This window comes from Taudactylus pleione, unplaced genomic scaffold, assembly GCF_031769625.1.
Source record: "Taudactylus pleione unplaced genomic scaffold, aTauple2 ptg000136l, whole genome shotgun sequence".
Classification (NCBI taxonomy): domain Eukaryota; kingdom Metazoa; phylum Chordata; class Amphibia; order Anura; family Myobatrachidae; genus Taudactylus; species Taudactylus pleione.
In genome coordinates this window covers 5,278,531-5,299,507 of record NW_028284538.1, presented here as the reverse complement: position 1 = coordinate 5,299,507, position 20,977 = coordinate 5,278,531, and the positions used below count along the sequence as shown (strand labels likewise).

Here is a 20,977-nt window from a genome sequence, read left to right as displayed (position 1 = left end):
TGCCTCTGGTTACATAACAGCTTACTCTGTATTACATTTAGGGATGTGCGCCGATCCCAGTGTTTTGGTTTTAATTTTAGATCTGTATTTCCTTCGAGGAAGTAGCCTCCTACGCTGATCGCTGACAAGGTTCTCGGCTGTGCTGAAAATTATTTCTGAGTACACACTGGAGGGTGAGCAGCTCAAGTAAAGCAAAGCCAGTTTGTGCAAGGGCCTACATATTGCCTTTTATCTCCTTCCAGTAGTCGACAGACTGCCAGACATATTTGAACGTTAACATTAAAACAGTCCACAACCATTCTTTGAATGGTGAGCATATCAGATGGAATCACGGAAGATGTCTCATTTTTAGGCAATTCTTTTACACCCGACCAGATTCATCTGTATCACCAGTGGGTCTTTTTTTGGGGGAAGTTTCGTTTTACAGTGTCAAAATATTTTTTATAAATACACTGCACTACCACTTACAGTGACTCACAACATGTGTTGAATATTACACTGCATTTCCACTTACAGTTTCACAATATTATTTATGAATATACTGTGCTACCACTTACAGTGACTCTCAATACATGTTGAATATTACACTGCATTTCCACATTGTGTCAAAATATTTTTTATGAATACACTGCGCTACCACTTACACTAAGAAAAATATACGTGTTGAATATTACACTTTGTTTCCACTTACAGTGTCTCAATAATTTTTATAAAGACACTGCACCATCCCATACAGTGTCACAATACGTGTTAATATTACACTGTGCTTCCACTTAGTGTCACAATATGTGTATATTACACTGCGGTTAAACTTACAGTGTCACAATACATGTGTGAATATTACACTGCGCTATGACCGACAGCAACACAGTAAAAAAAAAAAAATATAGTACACTGGGGTATAGTACAAAAAAAATATTATTTAGCCTTTATTAGCTTTTATTTTTTTTTACACTGGGCACCCTTGGACGAACAGAGCACTTCGGGATGGACACAGCAGCCCCTGCCCCTGGATGGACACAGCAGCCCCTGGATGGACACAGCAGTCACTGCCCTTGAATGGACACAGCAGCCCCTGGATGGACACAGCAGCCCCTGCCCTGGATGGACACAGCAGCACCTGGATGGACACAGCAGCCCCTTCCCTGTATGGACACAGAAGCCCCTGGATGGACACAGCAGCCCACTGCCCCGGATAGACACAGCAGCCCCTGGGTGGACACAGCAGACACTGCCCCTGAATGGACATGGCAACCCTTGATGGACACAGCAGACCCTGCCATGTACAGACACAGCACCCCTGTAAAGACACAGCACCCCTGGACATACACAGCACCACTGGACAGACACAGCACCACTGGATATACAGAGCACGTCTGCTTACTCTCCACAGGTGGAGTGAAATGGCGCCGATAACCGGATACCTTTATAGTATCCAAAACCCAAGAGAATCCTACATCGGGATGATCACATTTTACCTCATTTTGGGATCGGAGTCTGGCAGACTTGAATCCGACTTGGAATTGCAATGTTCGGGTGGGTGCGGTCTCTGAGAACCGGACCCACTCATCTCTATTTATATTGTGTTACCACTGCTGCTGACAATCATTGGTATCCTGAATAAACCTCCAAACCTGCTTAAGGATAAGTTGTCTGGACCATTTCAATTTCTGCTCATGGCTATTGTTTTACACCAATAGGACATAGCAACACAAATGAAAGAATTAGAAGTTATCACAAAAAGGGGATGATATAGTAGATTCTGCAGATTATGCACCAGGGAATCATGTCCTGACATGTGCCTTTAGAATGCTACAATTTATGAGCTTGAATAGGTATGCAGTCGGGAAGCCGGCTGACCTAATCCCGACACCTGACTTTCCGACTGTCATATCCCGGCAAGGGTCTAAAGACAGGCATCAATATGACGACGCCTGTCATTAGAGATACGCCAGGACCCTGATGCCCAGCATCCCGTTTGAAGGGACGCCGGGTGCCGAGCGTGGATGGCCGTGGGGGGGAGGTTAGGTTTAGGGTTCCCGGGGGGGACTTAGGGTTAGGCACCCCCCCGGGAGGTTAGGTTTAGGCTAGGGGAAGGGGGGTTAGCGTTAGGCAGCCCCAGGGGGGATTTAGGGTTAGGCACCGCCCGGGAGGTTAGGGTTAGGCTAGGGGAAGGGGGGGTTAGTGTTAGGCACCCCCAGGGAGGACTTAGGGTTAGGCACCCCCCCGGGGGACTTAGGTTTAGGCGGCGGGGAAGGGGCGGTTAGGTTTAGGCACTTAGAGGGGGGATTAGGGTTAGGCACTGGGGGGGAAGGTTAGGGTTAGGCACCCCTAAGGGAGGGTTAGGGGTTAGAAATAGGTTAGTATATACTTACCTTTGACGATCAGGATTTCCTCCTCTGCCAGGATGCCGCTGTCGGGATTCCAACTGCCGGACGTGGGTCCGGCGGTAAATCATACCGATTACCTTGAAAAAGGTTATAAAATGGGGCTTTGAATAATTTGCAATTCTTCAGTTTTTATACTTTTGTTAATGGTTTATTATCTTTGTTATAGTAGGTAAATGTTTCAATATAAAATATTCCTTTGTTTTTACTATTTGAAATCTGAGGGGCAGAAAATTGTTAAAATTATGGCATGTGAAATCAAATAAACAATACCAAAAAAGAGTTTTTTGTAACTGCTTTTGTAATTGATTGTTTAATAATTATTTTATTGTTTATTTTGAATAATTTCATAGCTGAGTATTGATTATTGCATTGAGACACCTATATATTGTGATCAAAGCATAAGCACTACCCCTGACAGTAGCGCATGCAGGGGGGTTTCTGAGTACCCAGAAAACCCCCATGACAGACTGGAGTGCAGGCACCATGTCCTTGAGCCCCACCCCCTCGCAGCAAATTGCCACGATTTGCAGGTCAAAATGGAAGAGGTGTTGAAAATATGATGCTATTTATTTCGAATCAAATCATTTATCCCCGCCCCCTCCCGATTGACCCACGAACCACTGCATTTTTCCGTGAGGGGCCTAATTACATGGTGCCAGCCTGCTAGGTCCTGTACCAATCACATCTGCTGCAAGGTAAGTTTGTTTGTAATGGATATGTGACATGTATGTGTGTCTATATATGTGTGCATGTAAGGTATGTATGACATATCTATGTAAGTTTATATATGTTTGTGACTGTGTATGTATATATGTGTGTAGGGTAGGGTAGGGTCCATTGCTAAGTAACGGCATGTGATGTACTGTAGTGAATGTCTCCTAAATGAGGCTTGTATCAGAGAAGGGCATCTGACATGGGTGTTTGAGCTAGAGTGATGAGACTGCTGTGATCCATGATACTAAGATGAAAGCACTTGCATATTTGTTTAATGTACTTCTTTTTAATCTAAAGGGATTCTTGGTAAAACATACCTCTACTCTTTGTCTCTTTGTTTTTATTTTTATTGTAGCCAATGATGTAACCACAAAATTAATTGAGGTGAACCTTGCGGTTACATCATTGGCTACATTGTAGAGGTTCCCACCATAGACTTCAATGGAGATTTCACACCATTGAATTCTAAGGGGGAGACAGGCTGACTGCGCAAAGCCAATCAGTGGGCAGCTCCTACGGAGAGGTTCCCACTAATTGACTGGCGGCTCCTGCAATGACTGGGCACATGTGGGTCCAATTCATTCACGCAGAGGAAAAATAACACATACCCTCTCTCCTGTCTGCACTGGATCAGGACTTTGTATTTTTTTTAACCCCCTTGGTGCTTACTGTACATGGACCGAAGAGGACATGAACTACGCAGAGGAAGAGGTGAGTATTGTTTTTTTTTACCGGTATCCATGGATTTCTACATGGACAAGGGGATGTGTTTGGCTACAGGGATACTAGGTGAGTATGAGTGTTTGTGAGTGTATATGTGAGTGTGCATGTATGTTTAAATAAAATTGTACTGTCACGGTGTGTGTCTTGTCATTGTTTTACTATTTATTTTTCAGAAAAACTACAGGTACCAGTGGGCCCATAATGCACTACATGATCGTATTTGTGGTTCTCTAAGTCACAGCATGCAGGGGAGGCTTCCTGGGACCTGTAGTTCTACAGCAAAAGACAATATTTTTGCTTTTATTTTTTACACCACATTTACACTATCAACCCGACAGCCACCGTCCAGGGGTGTCGGAGACAGCCACGGGCTATCAGCCCAGGCCTGGGGTGCCGTGGAGAGGGGGACCCCTTTATTTGGTGGGTTCCCATCTGCCTAGGGATACCTGGCCCGGACTGGCTAGCGATCAGGTTTAATGCTTTGGCCGGGGGACCCGGTGAAAGGTTCCCCTGGCTGTGGCATTATACCCCCGCTAGAAAGTTGCTGGTTATGGAAAATACAGGGGAACCCCTACTCATTTTGTCCCCTGTATTTCCACAACCAGGATTGGCTCAGCAAAGCCTTGTGCTGGTTCTTAAAATAAAGGGAACCCCTATGCATTATTGTCCCCTGTATTTTAAAAACCAGCACAGGCTCTATAGAACTCGTGGCTGGTTATACTTGTGGGGAAAGGGAGGGACACGTAATTTTTTTTAAATGCTTTTTTTTATATGTACACACTGAAAAATGCATATATCTCATGGATATGTGCATGTTTTTATGTTACTCTGACCTGCTCAGGATAAACTCACTATCCTTAAGCTGGTCTATTGTTTTTGCGATTTCTCAGGCAGTAATATGTGCGAGTGAAGCACTCGCACTCTATTGCATTGCCCGAGTTCTAGCTAGAAAATGGAAAGACATCTAGATGGAAGATTTCTTTTTGTGAGTTATAGTAAAGCCAGATAAATGTGAGTTTTACTATAGTCGCACCCTATTACATTTGCAAGTGAGTAAAAAATGCAAGTTTAGCACTAAACTCGCATTTTTTACAAATTTGCATACTCGCATTTGGCCCTTAGAACTTTATATGGACAGTTTAATCTTGCTTTATTATTAAAATATACAGTATCTATCCCCAGTTTCTAATCGTAATACTTTCTATGCTTGTTTTTGTTTCCAGAATTAGAATTTAGAAGGTGCTACAAAATATTTAAATCCCTCATATCCATAAACACAAGTTTGGCTGTATTGTGCTTGTTTGGTTATTTATTTAGCAAAATTGTACTTACTGTTTGCTTTCTGTCTTAGTGTCTATCATGAATGTTGAAGGCAAAATCCCTCCTAATATCTATGAGACCATACCAGTTACCGCCTCCTCAGCTGTTCCCAATATGAAAACGCCAGTACCAACCACTCACCAGAATATCATGCCTTTATATGGTGTCCCTGCTGAAACCGTGGTGTGGAACATTCCGAGGTTGGCTGCACTCACGCCACAATGTATAGATTCATCATCCCTTTTTTACAGAACATTCCTGAAATCCAAGCCAAAAGCTCTGGGGGTAAGTGCCTGCAAAGGCAAATTAACCATGTATCTATTTATAACCTAATCATCTAGTTATTGTGTTATTGTATAAACAGACCAAACACTTTGGGCCTGATTCAGATCCGCTTGCAAGCGGGTCGATGGTCCCCCACTGCACATGCGCCGCCTCCGGCATGCGCATGCGTGAGACCCGTCAAGCGACTGCAGCTCTATCGCCATGGGTCTCACTACAAGACGGGGCGGCTGTCAATGGTGAGTGACAGCTTGCCCCGTTTTGTAGGCGGGGAGGGGGGGTGGCTGTACAAATGCAGGCATTCCCTTAGGAACACCTGGCGTTTGTGGGCGGCCCTACTGACATCACTAGTCCACTTGGGCTTGCAGGCGCCGTAACCCTACCACAGGATCTCGTTGCAAGCCTGATGGTCACGATAATCGTGACTGACTCCAGCAGGGCCGGATTAAGACTTGTGGGGGCCCCGGGGCAACTAAGTTGTTGGGGCCCCAACCAAATAGACACTAACTGCCTGTTGCCTCTCCTATGCCCCTGCATGACAGTATGACACATGGCGGTAAGGAACATTGGGGGCAATAGAGCCAGCAGGAAGGTGGTCTCTGGGCAGCCAGGTACAATCTTGCAATGCAAGGTTGCCGGCTGGAGCCCTCCATCACAGCCGCAATGGGCAGTGGATGGGCAAAACGCACGTACACACACACATACAAGGAGGGGCCAGGACCTGGTGCATTACCTGTCAGGAACCCGGTGGCCGCGAGTTGTGCGCATCACGTCATCGGCTGCCATCTTCATTCTGCCGGAGGTGCTGTCACTGGCCTGGCTTTCACAGAGGAGCAGCAGCCTGGGCTGGTAGAGCAGGGAGCCAGGCAAGAGAGCAGAGCGCCGTGGAGCACATCTCCGCCACCTGAGGGAAAGCCGGTGTGGACCCTGGACTTGAAGGTGAGTAGGGAAAGGGTTGCAGTGTGCAAGTCAGCTATGCTTGCGGACGACGGGTGGGCAAGGGAGGTAGCACAGTGGGCCAGGTAGGGGCAATGTGTGGGGGCCCCAAATGTGTGGGGGCCCCTGGACGACCGCCCCGTTCGCCCCGCCTATAATCCGGCCATGGACTCCAGGCCGCTCGCACAAGCTGTGGGTGGTCACCATAGCTTTGCGAGTGGGCTGGAGGCAAAAAAAGAAAACGCCCATTAGACCTGCGAGCTGCCACCAGAAGCGAGTGAGTCTGAATCAGGCTCTTTGTCCGAAACAGTGTAATGTGCATCATTTATAGTTGAACACAGTTGCGCTTAGAACATATACTGAAAAAAGACACATGAAAAACAAATGTATTTTGATCCCTACATATCCAAAGATGGGTCTATCTAAAAATAAGGTGTATTTTGGCCAAGCATATGTCCAGCATACAAAGCGTTTTAGTACGTCTTGCTTACTAACACCTAATATGATTATCCTTATTAATATCGTTTATTTATATGGTACCGCAGGGGTTCCACAGCACCTTACAAAGTACATAAATAAGTGAACAAGGAACCAGTAACTTACAGTACAATACAATTCAGGACAAGGACAAGGTTTATATGCATTGCTGAGTTAGCCATTATAACACTCAAATAAGGTACAGGTCATAAACAACCAAGTGATAGGTGTCTTAGTGGGGAGTAAGGAGTAGATGAATGTATAAGTAAGGAGAACCACAAGAGGGTAGAGGACACTGCCCGTGAGAGCTTACATTCTAATGGGGAGGGACAGACAAACAGGCACGACACAGATGTGGTAGACAGGGAGGACATAGCATGTAGCAACGGGTTGAAGCTGGAAGGCTTTGATGAAGTAGTGGGTCTTGAGAGCCAGTTTGAAGAGATTTAGAGAGGTGGAGAGTCTGATGGGGAGAGGGAGAGAGTTCCAGAGGTAGGGAGCAGTTAAACGGAGCTGCCTGCTGTGGCTCGCGATTATGCCCCACTCCTTTCAGCATTTGGCTCCTCCCCTTTTAAAAAGACCCGCAAATCTCGTTGGTCTGACTGCTGTCTCTGAAACAAGAGAGAGTGTGTGTTTGTAATGTTTATTACTATAACAGCAACACGGATTTCTAGCACAGCACTCAAAGTGCATCTTCCTCCCTCAGAGTCTGAGCACAATTTATATGCAACAGTTTTTATTATCTCAATGTCCCTTCCATGTAATAGCAAGTGTTACACACACAGACAAGTACTGAACCTGGACAGTCTCCCCTGGACCCGCAAGTGTCACTGCTCCCAGGACTTGGGTCAGCCCCAGGGAGGGAGAGAAGTGTAGCCTGATGCTAGGTGCCAGCAATAGCAATACAGTATTGCACCATTTTGCAAGGAACACAGAAACACATTTTCAACACTTATAATATGAGGCTGATCGTGTTGTCAGCTGGGTGGATTAATAATAGAAAAACTTGCACTCCAAAACAATAGTGCTGCAGATACCGCTGAGATGGTCACTCTCACCTCTGCATAATCAAATGTCAGATAAAAGTACTTGTGGTTACATGCGCTCTTCGAGGTATTTTTAGGCTCAATTGATGTTAAAGTTTGCCTTCCACTTCTTACGATGAAAAGTTCCTCCTTATAAAGTAGGTGCTTCTTCTGAGTAGGATAACACTTCACAACTTTTCCAAAGGGTTGTACTGTAGTTAGTTATACAGCTTTCTTTTGAGTATTGAAGAGTCATATAACTGTAGAATGATAGTGTGAGGCTCTGCTGTCATGCCAGGAGTTGTCCTTGGTCCGTTTCTCTTTGGCTCTTGCTTATGTCATAGTACTTGTTTGAGACCCATGGGTGTTCTGACCTGATCCCTTGAATATGACAGTTTTATAGCTCTGAGTCTGGGACAGCTTTCGCCTTCATTTCCACTGATACCTTACTTTTACAAGGGTATTAGATTCCTCTCCGGCATCTGTCTTTCATCAGCTGCAGGTTCCCACAGTGCAGAGCTGTGAGCAGTGGCTGGCTTGCCCACGGCGGCTAGGAGGAAAGGTCTGGTTGGCCGTGGTTGGGAGAGATGTACTGGCTGGCCATGGGCGGGTGGGAGAGAAGGGCTGGCTGGGTGGCTAGCAGTGTGAGTGAGGGCAGTACTGTCTGTCCGCAGACGAGAGGGAAAGAAGGGCTGGCTGAGTGACTGGCCATGGGCAGGAGGGAAGGTGGATGTCATCATCATGCTGTCATGGTGTTGGGTCTATTATTATGTGGAGGCCTGAGGCTATGGTCCCATCTGCCCTATTATTAATCTGTTATATTTCTATAATTATGCAACATGAGGCAGGCACATATATCTTATCTCATTAATATTTAAATAATCAGAGGACAGGGCAGCAGCACATGGCGATGCACAGAAATATACATATGTTCTATGGTATAGCACGTTTTACATTTTATCCATTGGTTTACAAATATTTGCTGAGAAATGTGACAATAACTTTAATTCTTCATTTGGAGACAGCAGCATGTTTGAATGTCAGAAGTAAGTAACGAATTACAAAATTCTCCCTCACATATTTTGGTTTTGGATCTGTATTTAAAATAAGAAAAAAAAAAAGAACAGCTAAAATGATGTCATTTTGACCTGTTAGCATGCAATCCAAAATCCATGTTAGGTTTTTAAATGTGCATTCCGAACCACTGGAAGATCAGAACTAGGATTCGGATTGACTTGGTACCCTAAAGTAATTCCGAACTCAGACTCAGTTCGTCTTTGAACCACTAAATTTGGTTGTAGACAGTTCTCTGAAAACCGGCGCCTCACATATCTAATCATTATATATAAAATAAAATCTCAAACCACTGGATGAATTTTATGGTGTTTTCCCTAATCTATACTGCATTTGTCGAGGAAGGTTTAGGGGTATGAACCATTTATCTGTGACAAAAAGGAGCCGAGCAACGACGACTTTATTGAAGCAAGTCACAGAAAAAATCTTGCACCAAGATGATGTATGGAAGATGGCCAGGGTGCTGAAACAGCAAGAGACAGTGGGCCTGATTCAGCAAGGAATGCACAGGAGAGAATGCACACACTTGGCTGTTGTATTTGTACTGCGAATGCATATGCATCGCACTGTGCTTGCGTGAACGGGCCATAGTGATCGGGTAAGCGTATGCAGACTACACGCAGCGTGTATGCATACTCTTTCCGATATTGATTGACAGGAAGTGCCATATGTGGGTGGTGACGGGGGGGTGGTATGGTGAATGCAGGCATGTCTGTGCATTGGGACGACATTTTAAGTGCATCCACAATTAAGCCAGTGTGGCGCCGGACCTAGTGATGAGACTCTGTGCATGCAGGAAGTTGCCAAGATCCTGCGCGAGGTCTGGTCAACCACTATTATGCAAATGTGGTTGATGGTTCTTGATGTTACCGATGTTTACGCTATCTTGAGTACTGATCAGGCTTTGAGTAAAGGCTTAATATAGGGTTGGGCGTCTGCATGTTGTGCTGCGATCTCCATACGTATGCATTGATTAGCATATTCTCGCAGCAGACAGGTGTGTGCATTCTCTCCTTTGCGTGCCTTGCTGATTCAGACCCTCCATGCTTAAGCATTGATTAGCATATTCTCGCAGCAGATGGGTGCGTGCATTATCTCTTGTGCGTTCCATCCTGAATCAGGCCCAGTGAGAGTGAATCAGAGAAAGCAATGTTCTCTTGAGCTTAGCAGCAGCCTAGAGAGGGGTGGGAGACAGGGACTGAGCAGGGTCCCATCTGAGGCAGACAAAGAGTGAAACACATCCTTCAATTAACCAAGAAGATGCCCTGATGCAAACTCAGTAGCCAGGAATGAGCCAGGGATGGCATAGCTATCAGGAATATAAAAAAAAAAAAACATTGAAACACCAGCAAATGATTTCCATTTGATGGTGGCAAACATCAGACCACCACTATCAAATGGTAAAAAACACTACCATCAAAATAAAATTATCTATGGTTAGTAACTATCTGATTCCAATGTCCATCCCTATGCTGAACCTGCAGACGGACTCCGACCACCACGTCTCCATCATGAACTGCTCCCTCTCCAGCATGATGTTCCTGCTTCCTACTATGGAAGTCAGTTCTTTTCTCGGACAGGGGCACCACAGCAAGGAAGTTCAATAGGAAGCCAAAGAAATACAGTATACATTATGCAAAGAGGACATTGCTCATTGCCATGTTCGGCAGGTGGTGAAGTGGTGCACATGGACATGCACAGGCACTACAGCACCGGGGACATGCTGCTGAAATAAATCTGTCATCCATGATCCTACTGCCCTTCCCAGTACATCCTAGTAACCAGGCCCCAGCCAGATGCAGGGCAGCAGCAGTGAGGATTATATTGACACTGGTGAGTTGGAGGGTCTGTGGTGCTGTGTTGCTTTTGGGTGTGGCTGTGTCTCTGGCAGTTCAATGCACCAAGACAGTCCTACAGTATGTCCAGGTACTAATTAACTCCTCCCTCTCTGAACTTTTTGTTGGTTCAACATTGTACCCTGCAGTTCTGCACATTAGGGGGCTGCTTGTCCACAAAATGGCTGCTTTGCTTTAGGTTGCGGAAGCCTGAAATTAGAGATGTACTGGCTCAGTTTTCTAAAAACCGAGCCCATCCAAACTCTCCCAATCCAAGTGAATCTGAGTGGCAGCTCAGGTGTTCCCACCTTGCTTGGATTTCAAATCGAGGCAAAATGTCATCATCCTAGAGTCAGACTCTTGTGGGTTTTGGATTTTATATAAGTCCCTCCTGCGGTGATGTCTCCACCTCCAGTGGCTGTTGTTGTGCTGTGTCCAGTGGCTGCTGCTGTGTTCATCCACTCCCTGTGTCCAATGTCTGCTATGTTCAGCCTCTCCACCTCTAGTGGCTGCTGCTGTGCTGTGTCCAGTCAAGTGCCATATGGGGGTGATTCAATTGTGTGCGAGGTTTAGAAACGTAAAAAATCTCACGCAAAATTTTCTATTACTGCAGGTATGCGTGATCCCAATACCTGCAGGATCCAATTTTTAAAAAGTGGTTGCGGGGCACTGTGAATGCACGCAGTGTCAGCTGAACTGTGCATTTAAAAAAGTGGAAAAAAAAAAGATTTCTATTGTTGTTTGTACTAGGTCTGTGCGCTGTCCCCAGTACCTCTTGTTCACATACATATAAGCACTGGGTGTCAGCTGAACTGCGCATTTAAAAAAATGGAAAATAAATAATTTATTCTATTGCTGTTTCTAATTGTACTAAGTCTGTGTATTCTACGATAACTCAATAATTTGGATAATAATAATTTAAGAGAAGAGCAGAAACAGCAAGCAAATGCTAGCGCATAGGGAGAATGTACCTTACTCAAGAGCAGTGGAGAATACTTTCAGAGTTGTGCAAGGTGCTGAAACCCTTTAAAGTTGCCATCTATGAAGTGAGTTCAGACACTGCCAGCTTGAGTCAGGTGATTTCCCTAATTAGACTTTTGGAAAAGCAGCTTGAGAAACTGAAGAAGTTTGTTGGACTTGTAGATCAAGTCCTTTATTTACTTCGGCAGGGTCCAAGGGTTGTCTGAATTTTAAAATCAGATTAATACATTTTGGCGATCATTTTTGAACCGAGGTTGAAATCATATTTTGTGTCTTTCTTTCTTACGGACACAGGGCTTCACAGGTCTCATAGCATGCGTGGAAGTTAGCAATTCCTGAGTAAGGTCAGAGCTTGTGCAAGTGTTGATGAGGCTGTAACTGTACTAGATTTTACTGCTGGTTTCCCAGTCTTGCTAAACATTACGGATGTGTGCTAAGTAAAGTGGGCAACCTTGTGTAGTGCTGCGAGGGCATTGCGATCACAATGGATTAACATACTATTGCAGTTGAACTGCATGCATAATTGCTATTGAATTCACAATTGTGTTCTGTAGTGAATCAGGTCCACAGATATAATGAGATGCAAAGAGCTGTTGGTGTACACATTGTCAGCTCAAGCGGCATGTGACGCTGTGATGTCACCTCCTTCCAGAACCCCAATGCCAGCATCCTGACAGGGTTAGAATGCCACCATTCTAAGTGCCGGCATCCCATCTGTTGGGATTTTGACCGGATCCCTATCAGCATCTGCAAACAGAAATCCGGGCCACCCACTGTTCTTTACACCAAACACCACAAGTATCATCAGTATCTGCACATGCACCAGCCCATGCTAAGTGCAAGAAATCCATCTAAAACCGGCTTCCGGTCTCTGAACTCATCACACTCCTATTATATTCCCATGATACTCCCACAAATCAGAATAGTTTATTGCGATCGGATTGTTGCCACCCAGTTCCCACCCTGATATACCTATTTCATTCCAAGACAGATCAGGCCAAGTTCCATCTGATTTAGAAGAGGATGAATATACGCAGAAATGTGTAAATTGGCTAGAGATGAGCAGAGATGTCCATAAAAGATGACAATTTGCCTCGGTCCGAGGTTAGTACATTGCGTGAAGATCCGAACCAAACCCGAACTGCCTTACTCTGTAATTGTCATCTGCGCATGCGTTGTATGCATTGAACCTGTACACAGAGATCCATCTGACTCAAACTCAGCCCTCTAGGTCTTCCTTTCTGGGGCCTGATTTCATCTGGGAACCTCTAATACTGCGGACATTTGTATCGGGAAAGGGACCCTTACAAAAAGGACACACTACTCTCATGGTAAAAAAACAAAAACACTATTTATCCTTGAATTTTATGTTATAAGACGCTACACATAAGCCTGCTTTTTGTAAAGGGAAACTAAAAAGAGTGGTATTTTTTTAAAAATGCAAATATCTTATTTTCCAGTATAACAGCCACCAGCACCAGTTGCAGGTGACACTTAGCAGGGATTACTGAAAACTAGTTATAACAATGATTCATGTATTAGGACCTTAAGAAGTCTGGGCTAAGGCAACTGATTTTTTTAAATTCTAACTGATATTTTCTTTTTTTTCCCTTAGATTGTGCTGATTATTGCAGCTGTCTTGCAGATTGTTGTAGGTATTGGTCTGGTTTTTACCCCACTCAGCATTTCACTTCTAAGTGGTATCCCTTTCTGGGGCCCAGTGTTTGTAAGTACATAAACTACTGATATGTTGGCATATGTATTTATTTCCTTTGTATTCTGTTTGCAGCACACATTAAGCATATTTGCCTACATTTTTTTCTCTCTTCCTGGGAGAAGCCCGGGTAAGAGATGCAGGAGGGTGGTGATGGGGGGCGGGGCCTGATGATTTTTGTCAATAAGCCACGCCCCCTCATAGTAGATTTCTGAGATTGGCTCAAATTTAAATAGGGGGCATGACCAAATGGCACAATTAATGGAGAATCGCATCATTAAGCCCCTCCCCCTACACGGAGACCCGCGATTGCATCAGAAATTCTCCCTATTCTGCCCACTTTACTAGGAAGTGGGCAAGAATGTGGGAGAAATGCCTACTCTACCGGGGGTGTGGGGGTTTCCCCGAAAAATCGTGAGTCTCCCGCAACTTCCTGGAGAGTAGGAAGGTATGATATTAAGTAAATGTATATCCTTTAGTTAAATAACATATTGAACTGTAGCTTATCCCTTGCTTCTAAGTTAGAACAGTTATCACTCAGTACATGCTGCCATATTTCTGTGAAATTCTATCACACCTCCCACTCACATGGCCAAATGTAGGATTCTGAAACTGCTGAGATTTTGGCAAGATAGCAGTCAAGTTTAAAGTGGCAATGCTTAGTAAGGCAACACCAAAATGGTATTAAAATACTAAACATTGGCACTCTAATGCAGTGTATGACACAGTAGAGATTTTATTTATTAACAGTTATTTATATAGCACACACATATTCTGCAGCGATTTACAGAGAATATCTGAACATTCACATCAGTCACTGTCCCAGTAGGGCTTACAATCTATATTCCCTACCATTACTCATTTACTCACAAAGGGGTACATTTACTAATGTGAGAGTTTTAGAATTGGAGATGTTGCCCATTGCAACCAATCAGAATCTACTTAACATTTAACTAGCACCTTCAGGAAGATAATAGCTAGAATCTGATTGGCTGCTATGGGCAACATCTCCAATTCTAAAAACTCTCACTTTAGTAAATGTACCCCTAGGGTTAATTTTTGTTGGGAGCAAACATTTTTCGTCATTATATTGATGATTAAATATTCATTTGGAGAGGAGATAACAGCATTGAAGATTTTATTACGTATATGCATAAGAACGATTAAAATCTCAGCTTCACTTATAAACATCATGAAAATACTATAGATTATCTAAATTTGGTTTCAGAGGGGAGACCAAATGAGGAGATTAAGACCCGTACATTCTTTAAAGAGGTAGATGCAAATAGCTTAATTCCATCCACAAGCTGTCATCACCCAACTTGAAAGAACAATGTACCCTTTGCAAAATTTTTATGACTCAGAAAAAACTGCAGTAACATAGAAACTTATTGGGATCAATCAGCACTTCTGAGGGAACGTTTCATAGACAGAGGCTACAAGTTACCAATGAATGAACAAGCTAGACTTAAAGCCTCCACTCGCTGATTTACTTATCGAACAAAAAAATGCACAAGAGACAACTTTTAAGGAACTTAGACCATTTATTACTCAGTTTAATCATGAAAATCATTGTATTAAAAAAGTATTGTGGAAACACTGGAATATTTTAAAAGATCCTGTTTTAGGTCCATATTTAACTAGTAAACCTAATATAGTTTTTAGGAAATCTTTAGACCTCAAAAGAATGTTGGCACCTAGTAGACTAAGATCTATTCCATCTAAGGAAAATGTGTCTACTAATTTTTTGCCCAAGAGAGAGAGCTGTTTTCCCTGCAATCGATGCATTTGTTTCAAATATATGGAGAAAAAAACATTTTCATGGAAATTAGATAATGGGGCACTTTACAGTATAAAAGATGTAGTGACATGCAATACTGAGTTCGTAGTTTACCGTATCACCTGTATGTGTGGTCTAACATACATATGTAAAACCAAGAGAAGTATTAAAATACGTATACAAGAATACCTCCAAAATATTAAAAATAAATTAAGAACACATAGCTGCCTAGACACTTCTTGGAATCTACTGGTGGTGACCTAAAGGGTTTATCTTTTACCATTTTAGAACATATTAAGGAAGACAATAGGGGCAGCAATAGAGAGTTAACTTTGTCTAAATGCGAATCGTATTGGATTTATACACTAAATACACTTTCTCCCAAAGGCCTAAATGAGGGAATAGATGTAGTATATTTTATATAAGGGGAAAAAAAGTGGTATTGATCGTAAAGTAATCCATAGATCTATTTTAGTTTTATTTCTTGGTAGAACAATTTGATAATTATGTATAATCCTAATGTTATACAATATATGATCTTTTGTAAAGCTGGAGGTCTAATAGGGAATAGTAAAGACCATAAGAATTAAAATTGGCTATATGCAAGGTTCACATATTGTTATAAAGGGGTTGGTATTACACAGTTATTACTAAGCTTGCGTTCCATCTCCAGGGAGATTGCAGTCCCTGCTGAATGTATGCTGCTGTATTGGGTGTGAAGCACACCATGTGACCAGCATGGCATATGACTGGGTCCAAGGACACATCTAGTCTGGAGATGCAGCCTAGTGTTGTATGCGTACCACATGACCGGCACATCATATGACTGGATGATGGAGCGCACAATTAACCTGTGGAACACAACACAAGAAGTGTGGACTTGCACTTCCAAACACCCACAGACGCAATGCATGATGGTCCTGGTGAGCAGACCATCTAAATAAGTTAGTTTATAGGAAATACACCACTATATTAACACACATTTATATGCAACGGAATCACTGAGGTTAGAGGATATGACTTTATATCTATTTGTTAACTCCAAATCTCTATACACTGCACATAGGGGTTTATTAAGAGATTGATTGAGCGGAAGTGACATCACATTAGGGGGAGGTATAAGAGGGCATTAGGCCTGGGTGTTTAATTACTCACACTAGCACAGAGACTGGATGTGTATATTGCAGCCACCTGTATTAGGGTAAGTTTATAGGTTTATAATCCTTATTTTGATCCCCAGCTATTTGGATATTAATATCTGTATTTTATTTACATATGAATGTATTGGGTTTAATATGATGGATTTGAAGTACTGTCTACTTGAAAGAGACATTAATTTTTATTAAGACCATGCATGTTTTTAGATTTATTGAGGGTTTGTCCCATTGGACTTTAGATAAACAATTATATTGGGACTATTACAGTTTTTATTATTAGACCATATTTGGATTGCATTCGTTACTCTTAGCATGATCAGCTGACAATTAGTGTCTACTTTCAGACCGAGATCGTTTTCTTGGTATGTATATATATAAATATATATATATATATATATATTTACTTGAATTAGTGCCCATCATGGATTAATGTTTAAATTGTACCACCATCTAATCATTGTTACCATTGTTGTATTTATTTTTAATATTAAAATACCCTTGATGAATCCTCTCCATAGGACGAAATGTGTAGGGTTAATAAAAGCCATCATACTCTAGATGCCTCTGAGTGGACCTCACTATTGAGCTCACACCCAAGGGTGAAAGTGGGTGTATTGTAAACATTCCCTCATGGGTGTCAACGACTTTTTAGCTATTTTATGTAAGCATTTTATACATATTTTTAATAAATATCAAAATAAATTATTGTTATTTATACTAATACGCAGCCTTCTGGCCTTTTGTGTTGGCCCTTTTCCTTGGTGAGCGGGTTTTTTTCAGACCAATAACACCATATATATGGTTAAGAAAAGACTGTATAAAATATTCCACCAGATTTGGGAAAAATAAGAAATATTCTCTACAATACAAGTGAAGGGATTGAGAGTATTCCGAAGAACATTGATAGAAGTAACAGCGCCTTCTGGTTTATTGTTTGTATGTTATGCTATTTTGGTACCTACTAACAGGGGTAGTACTGTGAAGAGCTGCTGTATTTTGGATATCTAGCATGAGTAAAGGATATTTCTTGTGTATGTATCTATCTATCTATATGGAGGGTTTTCTTCCACTGAAAGAAGTTACATGGATACCTGTGTATATCACTAATTAAGGACATTTTATAAGGAGTTTTTTATTATTATAATTAAAGTCAATTACCTAAGATCAAAGTAGGAGGTCTGAAATTGTCAGTAGCGCCCTTTCTTGTATGTTTCTTTGTGATATATATGTATATTTATACACACATTATATATATATATATATATATATATATATTATATATATAGTTCCACAATTTGCCGGCACTCCTTTAAACACGGTCAAATGGCTCCGGTGCCTGTTATGCAAGTAGAAACAGTACTTCAGTGGAACAAACGGCACTCAGGTGTTTGAATAAACAAAATATTAGTGTATTCCAAATAAACGTTTTGGGATCAGCACCCCTTCATCAGGACCACATACAACAACAAACACACAAACACTTACCCTCTTCAGTACCCCTCTAAGTACCAGACATCCAGACCACCAAGTTGCTCACCAGTACTGCCCATCAGAAGTCCCATTGGCACACTTCTGGGGTCTACTGGAAGTGTTATCATTGCAATTTACAGCTTGTGCTCCACAGCTCCCTCCTTCCTGCGTTCCACCAGCAGCGTCGACACTGGACTCAGTCAGGCAGACATGTAGCCAATTGGGGGTGTCTGATACACATAAAATGACCTATTACCTACTTACAGGGGTACTTAAGAGGGTAAGTGTTTGTGTGTTTGTTGTTGTATGTGGTCCTGGCGGGATAGTGGCCCACTAATAGGGAACTCTGAAAATTGTTTTGGGATGACAAACAGATGGGAAAGCTACCCTCAACGTCAATCATGTTACCGTCATAGGTCAGAGTGGCAACAGATAAAAATGAAGCCAAGAAGGAATTCTTCCTTTTCCTCTCCACAATACAGGAAAGAGAGGAACAGAGATAACGGATATAGTAATAGATTTGAATTATTAAGATCACCATCCCCAGCCTCCAATGATTGTCGATCTCATTTTTTAGAGGGGAGGAGGGAGACTCATTTTCCCAACACCAAGAGAAAGGAAGAATTATTTATACTAATGGATTCCCCACAAGGTACACAGAGGATTTTAAGAATAGGAGGAGAGGAAAAAGGGGAAGGGGGAAGCTCTCACAAAAAAATGGAGAGAAAACTTTCAAGTAAACGGACAACAGGGATCATCAATGTATCCCAAAAATTTCTTTCCACATCACAATCCACAGTATTAGACAAGGGGCTAAAGTTTGCTCCTGATTCTCATGTAAATAAGTTTGATTTGTTTATTAATTTGAATAAGTTTGTCCATAATTTAACATTTCAGAGGCATTTCCTCAAAAACCCGATGCCTAAACTTGTCTATAGACCCAATTCGGAATCATTGATGTCATTACCCTCCAAGTTCTATCCAGTTGAATCAAGGGGTAATTATATAGATATTTTTTATGAGAGTGTAAGGGATGACTTCATTAAAATTAAAGTAAATAATGATCAAGGGAGGAGTAACTTGAAACCTGGGGAAAAATTGGCTGTAAAACAATCAAAAAAGGATGATAGTCTTGTAATTAAAAAGGTGAATAAGGGGGGGGGGCAGTTGTTTTACAGTATAGGGTGGCTTATTTAGAAGAAGCCTATGTAATTTTGAATGATACATCTACAGTACATATGAAAGACTGGTTGAGAATCCCACAATTGAGTATCAGGGGAGGATTTTTTTAGACTTCTGACTTCGGCTCTTCAGCCCTCATTTACAAAAAGGAGTTTGAGTTTTTATTTATTAAAAATCAAAAATTGCTTTGTTCTATCATATTCTGAAGCTACACAAGAATAAAGAAAGACCACCAGGTCACCCGATTATATCGGGTATAGGATCCTTGACTTTGAATTTATCCCATTTCCTAGATCTAAAGTTGCAACCTTTGCTAAGGATTTGAAATCGCATCTCAAAGATTCTACTAGTTTATTAAAATTGATGAAGGACATAATGTGGTCACCTTCCTTTTTCTGGCTTACAATAGATGTACAGGCCTTATATTCTTTGATCCCACACTCCAAAGGTAGGGAAGCAGTAGAAGAGACACTAAAGGGGTCTGCAAAGTTTTGCGATAAGGAAAGGGATTTTATTCTGAAAAGTATAGCTTTTATCCTTAAACATATTTTTTTTTAATTTGAGGGGGAATTTTTTGCGCAAAGATAAGGGACTACCATGGGCACGAAATTTGCCCCATGATATGCTAACATCTTGATGGGGCAATGGGAACAACAGTACATCTATGGTTCAGAGTTTGAGACTAATAATATAGTTTTATTTAGTCGGTATATAGACGATCTTATTTTTATTTGGAAAGGGGACTTGGCTAGCATAGAGAGGTTTATGGTCTATATAAATGATAACGAATTCAATCTAAAATTCACCTTTAAACATAAGGAGGTTATTATTTAGATATAGTTTTGGAAGGAGACCTTTTTTAAAGAAGTGGATGCAAATATCTTTATACCATCCTCTAGCTGCCATTTACCATCTTGGATCAATAATGTACCTTATGCTCAATTCTTGAGAATTTGAAAAAATTGTAGTAATGATAATCAGTTTTGGGAACCGTCCAGTCTGCTGAGGAAGAGATTTGAGGAAAGATATTATGATAAAAAAAGAATAATGGAATCAATTGTAAAAGCTTCAATGTTGGATAGGAATGCCCTTTTGCAAAAAAGAATTGCCCCTAGGAATGATGATAAGATACAAGTCAGACCATTTGTTACTCAGTTTAATAGGGAGAGTAATAAAATAAAGAATATTCTTAGACTCCATTGGACCATTTTGCTGAAAGATCCTATATTGGGTCCTGCTCTCCCCTGAGAACCGAGGATGATTTATAAAAGGGCAGCTAACATGAAAAGTATACTAACTCCAAGTAAATAAAGATCAGAAAAAAAGAGAAACCAGTAATGATAGCAATTTTCTAGCTCAGAGGACTGGCTGTTTTCCATGGAAGATGAATCTGTTGCAAACATATGGAAAGAAAATCATTTGCTCTCCTTGATAATAAAGAATATGGTAGAAAGTATACTATCAGAGATGTGATTACATGTGATACCACGTTTGTAGTATACAGAATAACATTTGGTTGTGGTAAGATGTATGTGGGAAAGACAAAAAGACCCCTGAAGATCCATATACAGGTACATTACATAACATCCAAAATTAAGTTTTTACGCATAGTCTACCTTGACACTTTCACAACGTACATCAATCTAATGAAAAGTGTTTAACTTTCACGGCCCTTGAGCATATTCGGATTAATGAAAGAGGCGGGAGTAGAGAACGTGAATTATCTAAAATAGAATCTTTTTGGATCTTTACTTTGGATACATTACAAGCTGTGGGTTTAAATTAGAATATTGATGTGGTTTTGTTTATCTGATTGCAACTATAAGATGTTTTACATAAGTGTATTAGGGCTTATTTTCTGTGTATGGATTGTAAAATTATGAAGCATTGTGGGGAATTGATAACTAAGGGTGTAAT

At 41.7% G+C, this 20,977-nt stretch overlaps 1 protein-coding gene across 2 annotated transcripts in view; it reads left to right on the top strand.

Moving 5' to 3' along the window:
* The window catches only part of LOC148522933 (membrane-spanning 4-domains subfamily A member 4A-like), a 113,646-nt gene that overhangs the window by 28,356 nt on the left and 64,313 nt on the right, over positions 1-20,977 (top strand). For both annotated transcript variants that reach the window (XM_088473520.1, XM_088473521.1), the window contains exons 2-3: positions 5,179-5,432; positions 13,373-13,483. In XM_088473520.1, the coding sequence (XP_088329646.1) occupies positions 5,187-5,432; positions 13,373-13,483 (357 nt within the window). In that variant the 5' untranslated portion in view covers positions 5,179-5,186. The remainder of the gene's footprint in view (positions 1-5,178; positions 5,433-13,372; positions 13,484-20,977) is intronic.